We start from the raw sequence: 17,016 nt of genomic DNA, 5'->3' as shown, positions 1-17,016 counted from the left end.
TACGATTGGCTCAAACCAGCGTTCCCAGAATCAGTTCGTCAATAAACTTGGAGCGCTCGGCCTCGATCCATTTCGTATGCTCGTTGTCGACATCATGCACGAGTGCGAATTAGGGACCTGGAAGGGTCTATTTACACACCTTCTGAGACTTCTTTATGTCCTTCCTGGGGGTGCTCAAATCGTTATGACCCTCGACGCCAGGTATACAGAATCATTGATTTGTATAGAGTATTATTACCTACTAACAAATCATTAATTTCTCATTCTTACCCTAGATTTCGTCAAGTCCCGACATTCGGTAACGGGGTAATACGCAAGTTTTCCAACAACACCTCCGAGATGAAAAAGCTGGCCGCTCGTGACTTTGAAGACATTTTACAGGTTCAGTCGTGTTTTTTTAAAATTTAATAGAATGCTCGCTAACATACCTACTAGTGTGCTATTCCGGTTTTCGAAGGACTGTTTCTTCCCGACGACGATGCGGCTATCCAGACTCTTCTATATCAATTTGCGCAGTGGCATGCGCTCGCTAAGCTCAGAATACACTCCGACTCCACCTTGGTTTTTCTTGACGAAACCTTCAAGAAACTCTCTCGAAGGTTGCGGAAGTTTCAGGCTCATACATGTGCTGCTTTCAACACGGTGGAGCTACCAAAGGAGAAATCAGCTCGTCAAAGAAGGTTTGCAAAGCGCTCGGAAACTGGTAACGCTCTCCTGGAATCAAGTAGGGCGAGGGGGAAGAAGTTTAATTTAAATACCTATAAGTTTCACGCCATGGGAGACTATGTTAGAACTATCAGGTTCTTCGGGACCACGGACTCCTTTTCCACCCAAATTTGCGTATCGGCTGCATCCTATGAATACAGATCTGAAGCTTGGCACAGGGAGAACTTGCACACCGAGCTCTAAAGGCTTTCTATCCGCTGACCAGCAAGCTTGACACCCCCGCGCAGCTAGCCAAACACGAGCGCAGGCGTCGTGTGCTACGGCGTGTGGCAGAAGCAGGGGGTACATCCCCATCTACCAGTCTATCTCCAGTTGATGCCCCCTCCTCCGGAAAGCATCACCATATTGCGATCAGTCAGAACAATCCAGTCGCTTTGTTTACGTTCCTTCGAGACCACGCTGATGATCCAGCTCTCAAAGTAGCAGTAATGTCACATTTTTTCAATGCACCGTACTCAGGAATGGTTATCAGAACTTTATACCGAAACTCAAGGACCACGTTCTTTATAGACTGCGCAAGCTCGATATCAGCTACTGCGACCACATGTTCACGGACGAAGAGCAAAACTCGGTTATCATTCCTAACGACACAATCTATGCTGTTCAGACCATGCAAGTTCATTACACTACATATGACATGAGGCGCGAGTACGATACAATTAACCCTAGAACGCACGCAGACGTCATGGTACTCTCAGGAGAGACAACGCCTACCCACCCATATTGGTATGCCCGCATGTTGGCCATCTATCATATGGAAACATGGCTAAACAACGGAGGCATGCCTGTGAAGCATCACCTTGATGTTCTTTGGGTTATATGGCTGGCCCCGCTGAGGAACTATAAATCTGGTATGAAATATGCTCGTCTTCCAAGGGTGGCCTTTGTGGATCAGTCGGACACGGACGCATTTGGATTTCTTGACCCGGGGCAGGTGATTCGAGGAGCGCATCTAATCCCGGCCTTTGATTCTGGGCGTGGCGTTAGCTCGCTTCGAGGTGGAAAGTCATTGGCACGTCCTGATGGAGCGCTAGATGACTGGGAGGCATATTGTGTGGGTATGTGAGTGTAAATACCCGTTCATACCGCAGTCCTGCTCCTAACCACTAAATCAGTTTCGTGGATCGAGATATGTTTATGCGGTATACACACTTCGGTGTGGGACACCCAGCAATGTTACGCAGGATAGCTAGAGACTCTCTCGGAAACGAGTCAGCATCCAGCATCATAGATGCCGCAAGCAACAGCAACATTGATACGCTCGAGGTGGACCCGGATATTGGCTACGGAGAGGATGGTGATGGTGAGGGCTATGAAGGATGCGATGATGAAGAGGAAGCGAGCGATGAAGAGTTTAGTGACGAGGAATTGGAACATGAAGATGAAGATGAGGTAAATGAAAACGATGTGCCCGAGATTGAGGACGAGTTTGATGACCTCCCATCTTTTTAAATTCCCTATTGACACGATACATGTGGCATTGTTCGAAGATTAACCCTCCCATCCCCCCAGAAATATATTATGACAGTGATATTCTAGCTACTAGTACTGTGACTCAGAACGTCGAACTTCGATAGCCAATGTCACATGATTTGAAACATTTAGCATTATGCACTACCACTACCACCAGGCAAGTAAGTAACCGTTTGGTCGTTGGGAAGATACATCATAATAGTGATAGCACAGATCACCTGTGCCAAGGATATGATTTGCATCTGTCTTGACTCCGAAGCCTGCCAGTGGGCCCGAGACGGCGCCAATTTCAAACGGTCGAGTCCTTCGACTCCTCATTGTGACCCAGAACCATCAAACTCTTTCCCAGCACATCGACTTTACCGACTCGGATGTCCAGACTCTCAGGAGCCTGGACTCATTGTGTAGAAACAGAAGGCATATAACCTGTTGCTTGGTAAATACGTCATTCAGTGAGTGTATTTACTATTTCCGCGGCGTCGACTTTGGCTGAGAAATCCGAGCCATCAGGTATAGCTTTATTTCACGGCTCCTGCTGGTGCGCATGATTTCACTTTCGTCATTATCATTATGGTTGATCGGGAGAGGCCGCCGCTGTCTTGAAATCACATTGAGCCAGGGACGGCACCATGACATTGCTACCACTGTCATATCCTGAACTCCATTCTTCTAGTGCTCAACGGCACGTACTGCGGCTGCTGTCATCTGGTGGCTAGTCAGATCGTGCAATCGCTCTTTTCGACTCCCGGGAACCATGTTCTTACCAATACCTCGGTGTTGCGCTTGTGCACAAGATCTCGAATGTTCCACGGACAAAATCAACAAGCTGATTCATATAGAGGCAACTAAACGACTCTTGCTCGAGCTCGCGGTCATCGCAACTCAGGCTCATCGGAAGATGGTCTTCGGCAATGTCTGTCCCATTCAATCACATAACAAGTTACGCGAGAGTTGGAGCCGGATTAGTACGTGGCTTTCCTGTCCATTTTAAGCAACTCGCAAGCTGAAGCATGCAACCTACTAGCACGGGTCCACGTTCCTGTTATTTTGGCTGACTTGCTTAAACGGTCATTGAGTAGGGACTCCAGTATAAAAGGGTACTGGTTAAGTTTCATTCCCCCGTCTTGCGTCTTCTTACTCCTTGTCTACTTTTTGAACAGTTTTCCTGCCCCCTCCGAGCTCCTCTTCATCGATGTCGCTCGTGTTGGAGGGCAGCACATCGATCTCTGGCAGCACATCACTCATGAGCATCGACGGCCAGCAGAACGACGACCACGACCTACACCGACCTTTGGGACCATCCCAGCCTGAGACAACATTCGCACAGGCTCAGCAGAGACGGAAGATCGCCGAACTTGAGGGAAAGCTAGAGGCTCTCGAGTCGGGGCGTGCAATCAAGGAAAAGTAGGAACCCCGTCATTTTTGTATGCATTGAGTCGACTTCACTCACCATCTGACAGGCAAACAAATTATTATATAGCTCAGGGACGAGGGCTAAAGCGCATTGTCACTTTGTTCGATAGTATCGAGGAACTAGTCGCCGAAAACGATCGAAGGTATGATGACAATAGTGAGGAGGATGCTACTCTCGAGTGAGTTTTCACCCTTGGTTTGCCATGACGAGTTTACTCATTGGTTTCTTTATGTAGCCAAGATCAGCTGCTGTCAGGGTACCACACCCTATTGAGAACCCTACCATGGTTTTTGAAGAAAGCCTCAGACATAGAGCCCAACGACTTTACGCGCATGCTGAAAATGGTATGTTTTACCGCTATCCGGGTCAATGATCAGCTTCACGATCTCGAGACTGTGTTTAGCTTAGGCAAGGGGCTGATGGTGCCCGGGGAGATGACACATCGAAGCTAAAGACTCTTGTCGCGGACTGGGTCAATCGCGCACTCAAGCCAAATCCTTCAATCGATCCCAATGATAAACATTGCCGCGGTGTGGGAGAAATCGTAGAAGTCCGCTATAGTGATAGCGTACCGATCCTGCTGGGTGCGAGAATAGTAGTCGACCCAAGGGGATAGCTCTGAGAGCAGTTCCTCAAGTATGAGCGAGGGGAACAGTGAAGAAGGAAGTGATGCGCTGAAGACAGAACGGCTGTGTATGCAAGGAGATGCGGAGATGCGAGAATGCGCGGAGATGCAAGGTATGTGGAGATGCGAGGTATGCGGATGCGGAGAAACGAGTGAATGTCTAGAGGGTACCAGGTATGCGAAACGGGTAGGGTACCAGGTATCGGAACAGGTAATCGGGTAGAGCGAACTAGGTACCAGGTATATGCGAAGACGTGCAGAAACCGCCTTGCAAGGAACTCAACTAGGACTAGCAATAGTCAACTGTCAATGGCGATGCGAGCGTTCGCACGGGATGAGAAGGCAAACAAGTGATTGCTCAAGCAAGGAAGGACAAGGTAAGACTAAGCTAGTGACTCCGCAACACACAACCAGAGAGGGAATCCAGGAAAGTGTTGGATACCAGTCCGCAACGTAGTATATAACAGAGTCCGTAAGAAACCGGAACTGTATAAGCGAATGCATATGTACGCGAAGTCGGAGGGGGATAATATGTAAGTAGCACTATGCGACCTCGTGCATGGGAACTGATATGTAACTGGCCCTGCGAACGGTTAGGAATGACTAACTAAGGATGAGAACGCACCAGTGAGGACGGATGGATGCAGACAGGACATGGACGGATAGTGCGTTGCGATGCGATGAGTGCGCAGATTCCGCAACCTCGTGTGATGGTCCGCAACGGCCTGCAGAGGGTATGCGTGACTTTGTCCAGTAAGGGGAAATGGTGCCGTACGGGGCTGCAGACAGGGCGTCTCCTACAGCGGGTTCATCAATGACGCATGTGGCAGGTTACTTTGCCCGGCTGAACTTGACTGGAACATCCCAGCGTATGTAATGAACATCGTATCTTACGCAACTCTAACTTTTCGCCAGTGTAAAGGCAGGGATTCGAGATCGATCCGAGGGCTACGTCGTGACAGACCTTTCTTTCCCGGCGTTTTTGTATGAAAATTACACTGCTAATCCTGACAATTTGGAGGAAGGTATTTTCAAGGGAAAAATTTTGCTGCAGGTTCGTCGCACCCGGGTTGCCTGACGATGATCTCACATTGTTTTGCAGGCCTACAAAGCTGTATTTACATCTCCCTCCTCAGCGAAGGATGTCGAATGTGACGGTGATGGCGCGGATGTAATTGCGAACAACCGACACGCTAAGAAGGCATTCTCGGACATCAAGGTTAAGAAGCATGTTCGCCCAAATCATTAAGATGGATAAAGTGACCCCTCGCTCGATTGCATACATTGCTTGTCAAGTAAGTGTGTTTTATTGTACTGTTTGTTGTAATTAAATGATGAATACGCTTACAGGTGCGATTTGTGCTTTCATCTGTTACCTCGTGGCAGTCGGTCGATGGTGACTTTGACTACATTAAATTCTGGCAGACCATAGTAGACTTCTTTGAAAAGCCTCCTGGTCGAGAAGCGCAGCGCTGGGGTCAACCGACTTCTCGAGTGGTGAACAAGGTGTGTCATTTACGTTGCCGAGAAGCCTCAGCTAAACCCTTGTTTTAAGAAAAGTTTTCAGAAGAAATCACTGTAATGAGCTCAGCGACGCGGCAAAGGCTAACATGTCAGTAAACGCTCTTGCAAGGCAGAGGGCACAGCGTGACGATATCACTTTTGATTCACCCTAGCTACCTATCAATATTCTACTATACTATTTTCGGGCGATCACTGGCCTCCACACGTAATTTTACCAAGTAGTTTACTTTGAATATCATCTTTGTTCTTGGTTTTAAAAGGCTGAATGCATGGAAACACAAGCGCACTCATGACGATATCTGTGGTTTTTAATACAATTGCTGATGTGACAATTTCAGCTCCAAATTGTACATTCACCCACGTGGTTCAGTCGTTTGTGTGTACTAGGAAATGTATTGCAAGCATAGCAATCTCGTGGGATTGAAAGACGCCTTAACTTTGAAGTCTCTTGCTGCTGGATCAGGAACCTAAATTGTGAAGTCCTGAGTGTCCCCGTCAAGAATTTCACTGGTGGTATACGAAGAAAAATGAGTATGTTAACGCACGGCGCAATGCGCCGTACGCTTGTCGAATGGTAAGTAACATACATCAAATGGTCATTTGATATCTGAAGGAGATGGCATCAAAGTCGGAGGCTATACATACATGACATTGTCGGTTACTGGGAGGACACACGACTGTCACTTGGAAGCTACTAGCACTGTCTCTGACTTGGATAATTATGGCATGATCAATGGGAACGAAGCTTCAACGCATAAATTTCAAGTGAGTTCACCAAACAGAAAGACCATCTATACATGGCCAAGTATACACGAAGGCTGTTGAATGGTAAGCGAAGTACCGTGGTGAAGCCAAGGTACATTGCTGCAACGATACGATGTCTGAGCACGGTCTAGCTCCTCTGGACGCAGTCGCAAGCTGTATACCACTGTTAGTCATTAGACACGCAGAAAAGGTCACCTGAAGACTCAACATATGATACAATCTGATGTGTCGCCCGCTTGCAGGACATAACCAGTTGTAGTGCAAAAGGACGCGCGGGCCGATGATGCGTGGCAATATTATCAAATAATTAAGATTGGTCAATGGGGCACCATTGTGCTTGGATATGCTAGATAAACGAAAGACAGCATGATCATAGCAATCCGAATATTTTCTAATTGTCGCGGTAATCACAAGACTGAAGCATGATATTGTGAGATGAACACCATGGGAAAACGTACCGAATTCAAAGTCCCGCCGATGATACTTCAGACGGTCGAACGGAAGTACACGACTTTGCCAATCGATAACACAGTCGCGGCATCGGGAAGATAAGTAACTGGGGTCCCGGATCGACGCATAATGGATGTCTCTTGTAGCGTGGGAAGACATGTGGTGTGCTGATGCTGTAGCACTAGATATAAGAGGGCCAATGATATGTGCTTGGTACGCAACACACGAATGATGAAGGCTGTGCTCAATCTATAGCTTGTTTTTGCGCATTGCACAATGGGAAAGAATGTTCACACGCTTGCTCGGATGAACACATCCTCGTTATGTGCAATTTACGAACCTTGAATCCTTTCATGGAGGATTCACATATAATAGAAGAAAATCAGCCTTCATAAGGGCTGGCATCGACATTTGAAGCAGGGCGCAAACTTACGGTTGTTCATTCGGATTAAGCTATCCTCGTTGTCTGCAACATACGAACCTTGGATCTTAGCTTCAAAATTGTGGACCTTACTTCTGCTGTCGCAATTTTAATTCGTCTAGATCTTAGCTTCAAATTGTGGACCTTACTTCTGCTCTCGCAATTTTAATTCGTCTAGGTCAACTGTCAACTTTAACTGCACCTTTCCTTCAAGTCTGAGTTTAAGTGATGTTACCACCTTTTCCCGATCATACACTTCTGTAAGAAAATCAGTGCCATTTATAAGGCCAAATATAGCAATGTAATCCTCGATAGCAGGATTGTGCTAGTTCTTGTGATTATGTACTATATATTGTGATATATGACCTTCTACTTTCTTCACCAGTTCACTGATGGTCATCGCTTTTCAACCATCTTGCCGATGCGGCAGCATCTGCGCCCTCCCCTCCCTACAAGAAGCCGACTCACCTATCAACCTCGTGGATGTTACAGACGTCGTTTCGACATGGCCCTGTCCAACCCGATGAAGACGAGACCGGGGTTGAGCCTTAGGAAAAATGGTAGGGATTCCGCTGTCGGTAGAGGCTGCAACAGTATCAACATGGGCGCCTATCCAGATGACGAACACTTGGCCGTATTCTCTCTGTGGTCGAATGTCAGCTCCGTGAAATCTAGTCGGAGAAACTCACATCATGGTCATCGCTCAAACGTATTCATAGTTTATTTCGGTCAGTTTGTTTTGCTAAACCAATTTATCAAATTTACATAAATAAATATAAAATAAACTGCTGACACCGAGACGACGATGTTGTGAGTCGTGACTATGTCATCCTGATTTTCACCCATCTCACACAGGATGTCAGTTGCAAGATCTTCAATGTTTGCTGAAGTCGAGTGTCTTGTGGCAGGCAACGATGCACGACGAGAGTGGCGGTTGTTTCGGGATGACTGGTTGGACAGATTTAGAATATATGATTGCTTCTGTACCCTTCGGAATGCCCCATCGTCGACGATGAAGCCTGCCACATCACATCACTCCCATACACCATCCTCGGACAGAAAAATAAACACAGTCAACATTGAAAAGTAGCCCGAATGACTTAACTTCCTCCTTCAATGCGGTGAGCTCTTCCTTGGTAGCCATTTGCTAACATCGAAACATCATCTGTTTATCACTGCCAGCGCTACGGTCCCCGACAATGACTGGGAGATGGATACACGTTAGACGACAACCCTGAGCTGGCCAGATGACCACATCGCCGCGTTGGTGAATTTGCCTCGCACGTTCAGTGCAGTCAAGAGCAAAAAAGCCCCTCATCACTTACGCACCAGACTGATGCAGGAAATTCTTACCCCGTCTCTTAATAACCACCTTTGTAGCTACACAACCTCGACTTAGAACATAAGATGTCTCTGGAGGTCCTGTCCAACTGCTCAGGCTGGAACTTGGGGAGCTGGGGCGAGCATTTGCACTCGGCCAATTCCGTTAGTATGTGGTGAGTACCATCGTAATTTCAGGCTATGCTGTCATAATTATGCATAAATAAGGCTGGTAACAGGCATCTTCGTTATGCATGGCTGATGCTAATCCTCGACTGTTGTTCCCTTTATGCATAACGGTACCTATGATGCATAATGCTGTCGAGCGCTTCCCGCTGGTTATCCGCGCCTCCATTTGGCTATCCCAATCGCGAATCTACTCATCCGTATCCATTCCTGGCTTACATCAGCTTCTTTCTGATTCGAGCCTTGTTAGATCATCTGTTCCTGGCTTCCCTCAGCTTCTTGCTGATTTGAGCCTTGATGGATCTTCATCTGGATCTTGTGAAGGAAATTTCTCCAAGTCCTTCGATCGAGCGTGATTTCTACCAAGTACCCAATCAATAGACTTGTAGTGTAATTTTTGTGTTCATTGCCTGTTTTGCATTGAAAAATATATTCTTCACACGACGAACAACTTGACAGCAGACAAAAACATGTTCACAATAATATCTACTACATGCGCGCAAGAAAGATCAAGGTATGTACATGTTCTGCAAGAAGAAAACCTATTCTGCGAATCACGTTGCTTTCCTGTGTGTGATACATGAGCTGAGGTGACGACAGAAAAAAGACACTAACTTTTTCTTAGGACGCTCGCTCTGGGGCTTGGTGGATCTTGAACGCTTGAGATTTTGGCCAATGTTGTTGGCCTGCATCAATCGAGTCGTCTCTGTTCGAATACGTCCAGTTTTTCTGACAGGCTGGGTGCTATTTGAGTCGTTGGGTATTTCTGAGACCGTGGGGACTTGTCGTATATGCTTGCCGCGGGTAGGATGGCCTTTGGGTTTGGAGAAGGTAACGTCCTTGTCCGAGTCGACTCGGACTGCTTCTACCGCAGTGGCGCCAGGTGTTCCCACACCCGAGGTATCTATCCCTTCGACACTTGCATTTGCAGTGTCGTTTTCTGCAATGTTGGCGTGGTTGGAGAGACTTTGTCCGGACACCGCAGCACCACCATGACTGACTTCAACACTGATCGTCGCAGATACGGTGGGAGGAGGAGTAGAAGAACCAGGTGTTGGGAGGGATACAGTGGGAGCTGGAGTGGAAGAACCAGATGTTGGGAGGGATACGGTGGGAGCTGGAGTGGAAGAACCAGATGTTGGGAGGGATACAGTGGGAGCCGGCATGGAAGAACCAGGCGTTCGGAGGGGGGCTGGGAGGGAAGGGAAGTTGAATGTGAGTGGAGCAATGAATGGTGCTGGAGAAGGCCTGCTGATTATGCCAGATGTGGGAGTTGAAGATGCGAAGTTGGCAGCAAAGAGCCGTGGGCGAAGGCGTGGAGGAGAAGTATAATGCACGTCCCTCTGAGTCCATGTGGAGATGGGCGAAATTGATGGTGAGTCTAAACAAGCGGATAGACTTGATGATGGCATTGATGCGCTCATGACGCTGATCTCGGAGGGGTTGTGGAAGTCTGACATTCCAAATTGCCCTGATGTGATCATGGCGCTGGCCTCAGAGGGGTTGTGGAAGTCCGACATTCCAAAGTCCACTGATCCATCGAGGTCATATCCATGGTCGAAGGAAATAAGCCCTTGCGGATGCTGAGCCGGATACCAAACATCAGCAGGAGGCTGGTGCACGTTTCCATCAGCAGGGATGGGCACATGAGGAACATGAGGAAGCAGGTGGGGAGAACGTGTTAATGCCGAGGTTGATGGAAGATTATGGCTGGCATCGGAAGACTGCGACTCCCCAGCCACTGGGTTGGCTTCAGTTCCAAGAGTCGAGGAGGGGGTTGGGAGGACATGATCAAGCGCGCGTGTCTTCCTGATGTGTTCCGCTGTGTTGCGTAAGTCCACAAACCTCATGATAAGGGAAGAGAAGGATGACTTACGAAAAAGACTCGAAACGAAGGCAACAAATGGCTTGATGTGCTTATCATCAAAATTGGGAGTGGCCTGCTGCCAGTTTTGCCCATACTCATTGATTCCTGTGTGGTAACTTTGAAATATCAGTAGGTAGTATACGCAGTGCAAAATTTTGTTTACCTCATGACGTTGATATCACCGTTACAACGAGGGTCAGGACCAGCACCCAGAATGGTCCAGTGGAATCCGGTCATCTCATGGATGGCTTGTAAGAAGTGTGCGATGGGAGCGGTACATTCTTCCAGGGCTCTATTTGGTAACGATGAGCTGACAATTTTCATATTGATGAGGTCAACGAACTTAGCTAGCTCCGCATTTGTTCGTTCTCGTGTTCCTGGCTTGAGCAGCTCGCTAGCTTTTGTCTCACGTTCTTCTTCCACTTTTGCCAAGCATAGTGCCTTCACCTCAGGATGCGCAGCTTCATATGCCTCTCTCGTAAGCCTTTTCATAGTGTTAAGTCTCTCAGCCTTCGTAACAACCGAGCCCGAAGCAATAGCCTCCTCCATCTGATCTCGGACATTGGTCGCAAAACCTTTTTTGGAAAAGATTTCTGCAGCGCTGTGAACTCGGGTCCCCTTCGCCTTGTTTCCCATCATCATATGAATCCATTTCGTCATTTTATTGACTGAGGCACGTCCACTACGTTGCGATCTATAATTGAACCAAGTCCTAATTTGCTGTTTTTAAACTTGAATACATGATACAATTACACATATGAGCTTGGTACTCGCACCTGATGTCTCTTATCTATGGCTGTCCCCAATAATGCATTCTGTTCCTCTGTTAGAAATCCATGCATTGACGCATCAGGGAATACAAAATTGATTTCGGGCCATTTTTCAAACCAAGTGAGATAAACCCCCGGCCAGAAGGCCGACACAGTCCCTTGAGCCTGCGCTTTGAGGAAATCACTATACAAGCCTTGTAGATACGACTTTTGCTCAGGAGATGTCCATTCTGATCCTGCCATCTGGTACTAGCCGCCAGCATATTTTTATCAGTGACGTGACACGGTACGACATATGGGAATAACACACTTACTGAATGGCCTGATTGGTGTTTTTTTGTCGTAATGTGGGCTTTGATGGAAATAACGAAAATAAGGTTCTGCAGCGGTCACTGATGACTCATCGGAAGCCTGAACTCATCATCCAACCAAGGTCCTCTCACTGAAAAACCGAACCGTATATCATTACCACAGCCTTCTATATACAGAGTATACAATGCAACTTGAATTTTCTGACTGAAAACGTCCAAAGCAAAACTAATCTATATACATGTGTGGGCAGTTGAGATCTCTGTCAAATTCTGATACCCTTCTGGTACATTAGTTCTCCCATTGAGTGAGCGACTGCGAGCTCGGAAGGTCCATTAAATCTCAAAAGACATAAGATATCCTCTAGGTACGCAAGAATAGTCCTGAGGAAGCGGGACACCAAGTCAGCTGCTTGCCACTCAGGTGCTATCCCACAGAAATTGAGAATTTGATCTTGGATGGGAATTACGCGGTTGAGTAAGCCTTCAACAGTGGCCAACATTTTTTCGAGGATGGTGACATCACCTTTAGCGCTGCTATCCAGGGTCTTAACGTACTCAAGGAAGACACCTTGGACAAAGGCGCAAGGATCATCTGTCAATTCCAACATGTCATCCTTGATGATCTTGAGAGCGATCAAACATTGCATGAGATCAGATCTATTGGATATGAATATGATATGTTTCTATTTATATAAAAAGGAACATACAGGTCTGCCTCGGCATCATGATCAGAAGAATTCTCTTCATCAGGTTCAGATGCAGGGTCGGAGTCCTCATCACTGGCAGAGCAATGCAAGGCTTTTGAAATGGCTTCCAACATCTTCTGTGATTCCTTCATGTCACACTCAGGTTTGGCGCTATGAAGTTCCCTCCGTCTTTTGAGAATAAGCTCTTTGTTTCTTTTGAGACAAGCCTGTGAGTCAGGAACACTCGGAAATTATTCATATAAGGTGTGACATACTTTGCATAATAGCGTCGGCGCTTTTCACGAGCCGCGGCTAATTTTGCCTCAAGAGTTTTATGAATGATGGGACGAGCCATGACGCCTTGGCTAGAAAGGAGTTTGGTTGATAGTACCACGGTGTGTAGTCTTGGTTCAAAAGAATGAGGAAATGTGAGTTGAACCAGTCGGACCAAAACCCACGCTCTCAAACACTGCTACTAATACTACTTATCCTCATGCCCAGCAAGAGTAAGCGCAGACGAGAACACGACAAACTCACACAAGCGTGGTATGACCTCAACCGAGCAAATCACGCTGCACAGGATGCTGCCCGCCAACGAGCCTCACAATCACGACTGGTTCAGGAGACGGATGGTACCCAACTTCTTTACCACAAAGTCCAGTTGCACACAATCGCTGGACCTGGTCGTGTCGCCATGCAAACCAACTATTCATGCTCGCAAGATGATAGCATCCCTACTAGCCTACAAGTCCCTTCACAAATTCAAGAACCCGAATTCAGCTTTGATGACAACTTGGACACTGCGGAATATACCATTTATGATGAGCACATAGCTGATACAACTGGTGAACCTGCCAAGCAAAACCGAACCGTTAATGTAAGCTGCCGCACATACAGCCTTAGTTACTGTACTAATACCACTTGTCAGGATAATCCTCTCTCAGTTTGGGTTCAAGAACGCGAGAACTTTCTTCTCGAGCTTCTCCGGTTGGATGGACGTGGCGATTTCATTTTTGATCAAGTTTGCGAGGGACATGACGGATGCCAGGGACATCCAGACTACCGATGTCGGGACTGTTTCGGCACAGCTTTGTATTGCAAGGGATGTATGTTGGTGAGACATCAAGAAAGTCCGTTACATCGACTTCAGGTTGGTTTGTATGTTCAAAGTTGTGATTTTATCGCTTAAAAGGCCCTACTCTAGCACTGGGTCGACGGGCACTTCGAGAACACCAACCTCAAAGCCCTTGGACTCAGAATTCAGCTTGGCCATCGTGTTGGAAACCGTTGTTGCAACCCGGTGTCAACAGCATTTCACAACGACTTCGTTGTTCTCGATGTCAACGGTGTACATTCAGTCGCAGTAGACTTCTGTGGATGTGGGACGGCTCAACCGGTAACAACTCAACTCCTCCGTGTCCGGTGGTTTCTGTTACGCTGAAGGCATAGACTCAGGTAAGAGCTCTGTACTAGGTCTTTTAGCGTAAGACGAAGATAATGCAGAGATTCGTTATCGTTATCGTTGGGGTCAAGGCTTGGTGACAAGAGTCGGCAAGCGAAGACAAGACTAATGGTATCGATCAGGTAAAGGCACTTAAGACGAAGAGTCTTTAGTGAAATCGTATACGAGAGCTGTCTTGCTCAAGGAAGGTCTATCAGAAGACTGAGTAGATTCAAGTTAAAGAATACAAGGCAAGACGATCGACTACTTTATAGGTAAAGGTCAGTTCAGGGCAGGACTACCAGGGCAATGGTAAGGGTACAGGGTACAAGATAAGAGATACGAGATAAGACGGCGATCAAGGATGCTGTACAAGAAGGTGATAAGGCGTCATATGGTAGTACATGATAGGGAAAAGATAGGGTGAGCCAGTCCGAAGTATGTTATCGTAACAGTTTCCAGCAACATCCCTCAATCCAAAAACAGCTGCGACTTTTCGGCTCCTTCATCACTTCCATATCCTCACGTTCGAATCAAAGGCATCGGCCTTTGAGTGCTGGCAAACACTGTCACGGCTGTCCGACAACTCTGGCATCAATCCTCCTAAGGTAAGTGTGCATTTATCTCAGTGTAGGCTGCAAATCTCACATATGTTCAGGATCACTACGTAGCGCTACTTCGGATGATCAAAGAATGGCGGAACTTGACACTACTCAAACGATTTGGCCGTGGGCATGACCCCGAAGGTATCAGTGCAACTCAATGTGGTTCTTGCGCTGTCCTATGTCCTGCTTGTCCCCAACCAGGTAAAAATTTACCGCAGGGTTGGGAGGATGCAGTTCCTGAAAAACGGTATGTCAAATCTACCTCATTGTATGCCATTTTACTTAGTTCTGTGCCAACAGGTGGCTTTATGGAATTTTCATTGCGATTGACGCAAACTTTCGCTTGGCGCGGAAGAATGTTTCCTCGGATAAGGTCGATCCTGGTTTGAGCAACGGATGGTCATACTTTGTGGAGGAACAGGGATACAAGACCTTCCTCAACGAAGTTGGCCAGCAGCCGCAAGAGGTATGTAGTTTCTTTGTAATCACTGGGGATGTAGACGCTAATTTTCAGTAGAAAAGTACATGTGCAAGTCATGATGCTGTCAACCTGGCCGAGACGAAGAACTCCTGCGGTCTTGCAGCAACAGGTGCTGGGACCGTGGATTGCTCACGCCATAACTTTAAACAGCCATGTGCCGTTGGAGACCTCCAGAAGGGGGAAAAGTACGTACTTATAGTCTTCTGCTCCGACTTCATCTTACACCACATTCACAGATACGTGAATATGGATTACCTATTTTGCTCCACCATGCAGCACGCGAAGGACCTCATTGTTTTCAACGTATCATACGACATCGCCTGCCAGTGGAGTAAAAATATTCAAGCACGAATGCTCAAGTACCCCGATCATATTCGCTTCAATTGCGCCGACAAATCCATGACATTTCTTGTCCCGAAGTTCCATCTTCCCGCGCATATCTTGGCGTGTCAGATTACTTATTCGCACAATCTCATCAGAGGTATGGGCCGGACTGACGGCGAGGCTCCCGAGCGTGGCTGGGCGAACATAAACCCTGTAGCTACAAGCACACGCGAAATGGGTCCGGGCGCTCGGCGCGATACACTGGATGATCACTTTGGCGACTTCAATTGGAAGAAAGTTACCAATTTGGGTGAGTCACTTTAAGCCTACCGCCAGCTGCGAACACCGTTTGACTATGGCGACGATTTAGGTGTTAGCCTTTTGCGAAAACTCAAGGTGGCTATGCCTGAACGTGAACGGCATCAGCGCGATTTTCGCGAGTTCAACGACACCCTCATCGCAGAAAGGTCAGAGGAGGTGTCACGATGGAGGATTGCTGTCGAAGAGTGGGAAGCAGATATGTCTGTGACGAACCCCTTCGGTGCAACCACAGCAAGTGAGTTGATATTTTATACTTAGCACCATTCGACTTATGTTTATCACGCAGCTATGACGCAGGCATCCGTGCGGCTGAGCCTCTCTCAGAAAGAGGCTGATGATCTCAAGCATGGTGTCAATCATTCCCTTCATAGTGAGATATCACCCGCGGTTCTTATTTCAACAGGTATCGCCATAGAGGAAGAACAGTAAGTCGATGTACCTCTTTGTTTGTCAAACTTGAAGAATTAACATTGGTATTTACTAGAAACAGGCTCAAGCGGGACATTTCAGCCCTTGGCGCACACTCAACTGATCTCCAGCGTTCAAAGATACAAGATCGGACGAACGCTCTGAAGCGTAAAGTCGAACAATGGTGCCAAGTCCAGCTCTTGTATATGCCCTCGGCATCACACATCCGAACTACTCGTGATTCCAGCGCGGGGGCCTTTGAGGAAAGGGCACACAATATCAATCTATTCCTTCCCTCCGAGTTGAAGGAGCACGCCCCAGACGCTGTGTGTGATGAACAGCTCTGTCGTTTCGAATGGGAACTGCGTCGAGGGCAATCCTTTGATGCACTCGATGACCTCCGTCGCCATCTCCTCTTACGCACTCATCTGTACAAATTCAAGCACATTAATATCCGTGGTCAACGAGCCAACACCCGCGCTTCTGCTGTAATCGGAAATGTTGAACGCAATGTCTTAGAGGCTGCAGACAGGTATCGCAGGGCAAGGAACGCACTCAAAAATCTGCATGAGACGCTCGGCGAACATGACTGGCTGGAGGTCTTTCCGATACTGGAGCAAGCACACGTTCGTGGCATGTCGGAAGGCGAGGCAGGACAATCAGAGGGCAATAGGACTCTCTCTTGGATCTGGAAGGCGCGGGGAGTTTCTGCTGCAGGAGATGTTCTCACAGATGGTGAGCAGTTTTCGCTTCATCGTGATTTGCATGGTCCTGAGATGGTCCGGCAGCATTAAGAATAGAATGGTGTAAAGCAAGGGCACGTGCGAATCGCTGGACGGAGGAGGTCCAGCAGGCTATACTGTCATAATGATGCATCAAAGAGGCTAACTAGCAGATT

At 47.4% G+C, this 17,016-nt stretch overlaps 4 protein-coding genes across 4 annotated transcripts; 2 read left to right on the top strand and 2 right to left on the bottom strand.

The window, feature by feature from the left end:
• Positions 1-3,391: 3,391 nt before the first annotated feature.
• On the top strand, positions 3,392-5,487 carry DEU56DRAFT_919058 (uncharacterized protein; the record flags this gene model as incomplete). Its single annotated transcript, XM_041358216.1, has 7 exons — positions 3,392-3,603; positions 3,660-3,791; positions 3,849-3,957; positions 4,017-4,197; positions 4,993-5,107; positions 5,154-5,292; positions 5,341-5,487. 7 exons carry the CDS (start codon positions 3,392-3,394, stop codon positions 5,485-5,487), a joined length of 1,035 nt encoding a protein of 344 aa, XP_041201959.1.
• Positions 5,488-9,458: 3,971 nt separating this feature from the next.
• On the bottom strand, positions 9,459-11,431 carry DEU56DRAFT_919057 (uncharacterized protein; the record flags this gene model as incomplete). The annotated part of the gene is made up of 5 exons (XM_041358215.1): positions 9,459-9,471; positions 9,520-10,726; positions 10,781-10,887; positions 10,935-11,063; positions 11,115-11,431. 5 exons carry the CDS (start codon positions 11,429-11,431, stop codon positions 9,459-9,461), a joined length of 1,773 nt encoding a protein of 590 aa, XP_041201958.1.
• A 684-nt stretch (positions 11,432-12,115) lies between these two features.
• On the bottom strand, positions 12,116-12,893 carry DEU56DRAFT_919056 (uncharacterized protein; the record flags this gene model as incomplete). Its single annotated transcript, XM_041358214.1, has 3 exons — positions 12,116-12,509; positions 12,560-12,751; positions 12,814-12,893. The coding sequence occupies 3 exons, from the start codon at positions 12,891-12,893 to the stop codon at positions 12,116-12,118; spliced, it is 666 nt and encodes a 221-aa protein (XP_041201957.1).
• A 339-nt stretch (positions 12,894-13,232) lies between these two features.
• Positions 13,233-16,986, top strand: DEU56DRAFT_748080 (uncharacterized protein; the record flags this gene model as incomplete). The annotated part of the gene is made up of 12 exons (XM_041349323.1): positions 13,233-13,688; positions 13,743-13,969; position 14,402; positions 14,435-14,587; positions 14,638-14,831; positions 14,885-15,050; positions 15,102-15,250; positions 15,302-15,699; positions 15,760-15,945; positions 15,997-16,135; positions 16,195-16,853; positions 16,907-16,986. The coding sequence occupies 12 exons, from the start codon at positions 13,233-13,235 to the stop codon at positions 16,984-16,986; spliced, it is 2,808 nt and encodes a 935-aa protein (XP_041201956.1).
• Positions 16,987-17,016: the final 30 nt, after the last annotated feature.

The sequence above is a fragment of the Suillus clintonianus genome, assembly GCF_016758775.1.
Source record: "Suillus clintonianus strain FC179 chromosome Unknown DEU56scaffold_153, whole genome shotgun sequence".
Taxonomy (NCBI): Eukaryota; Fungi; Basidiomycota; class Agaricomycetes; order Boletales; family Suillaceae; genus Suillus; species Suillus clintonianus.
This window is presented reverse-complemented; position numbering and strand designations above follow the sequence as displayed.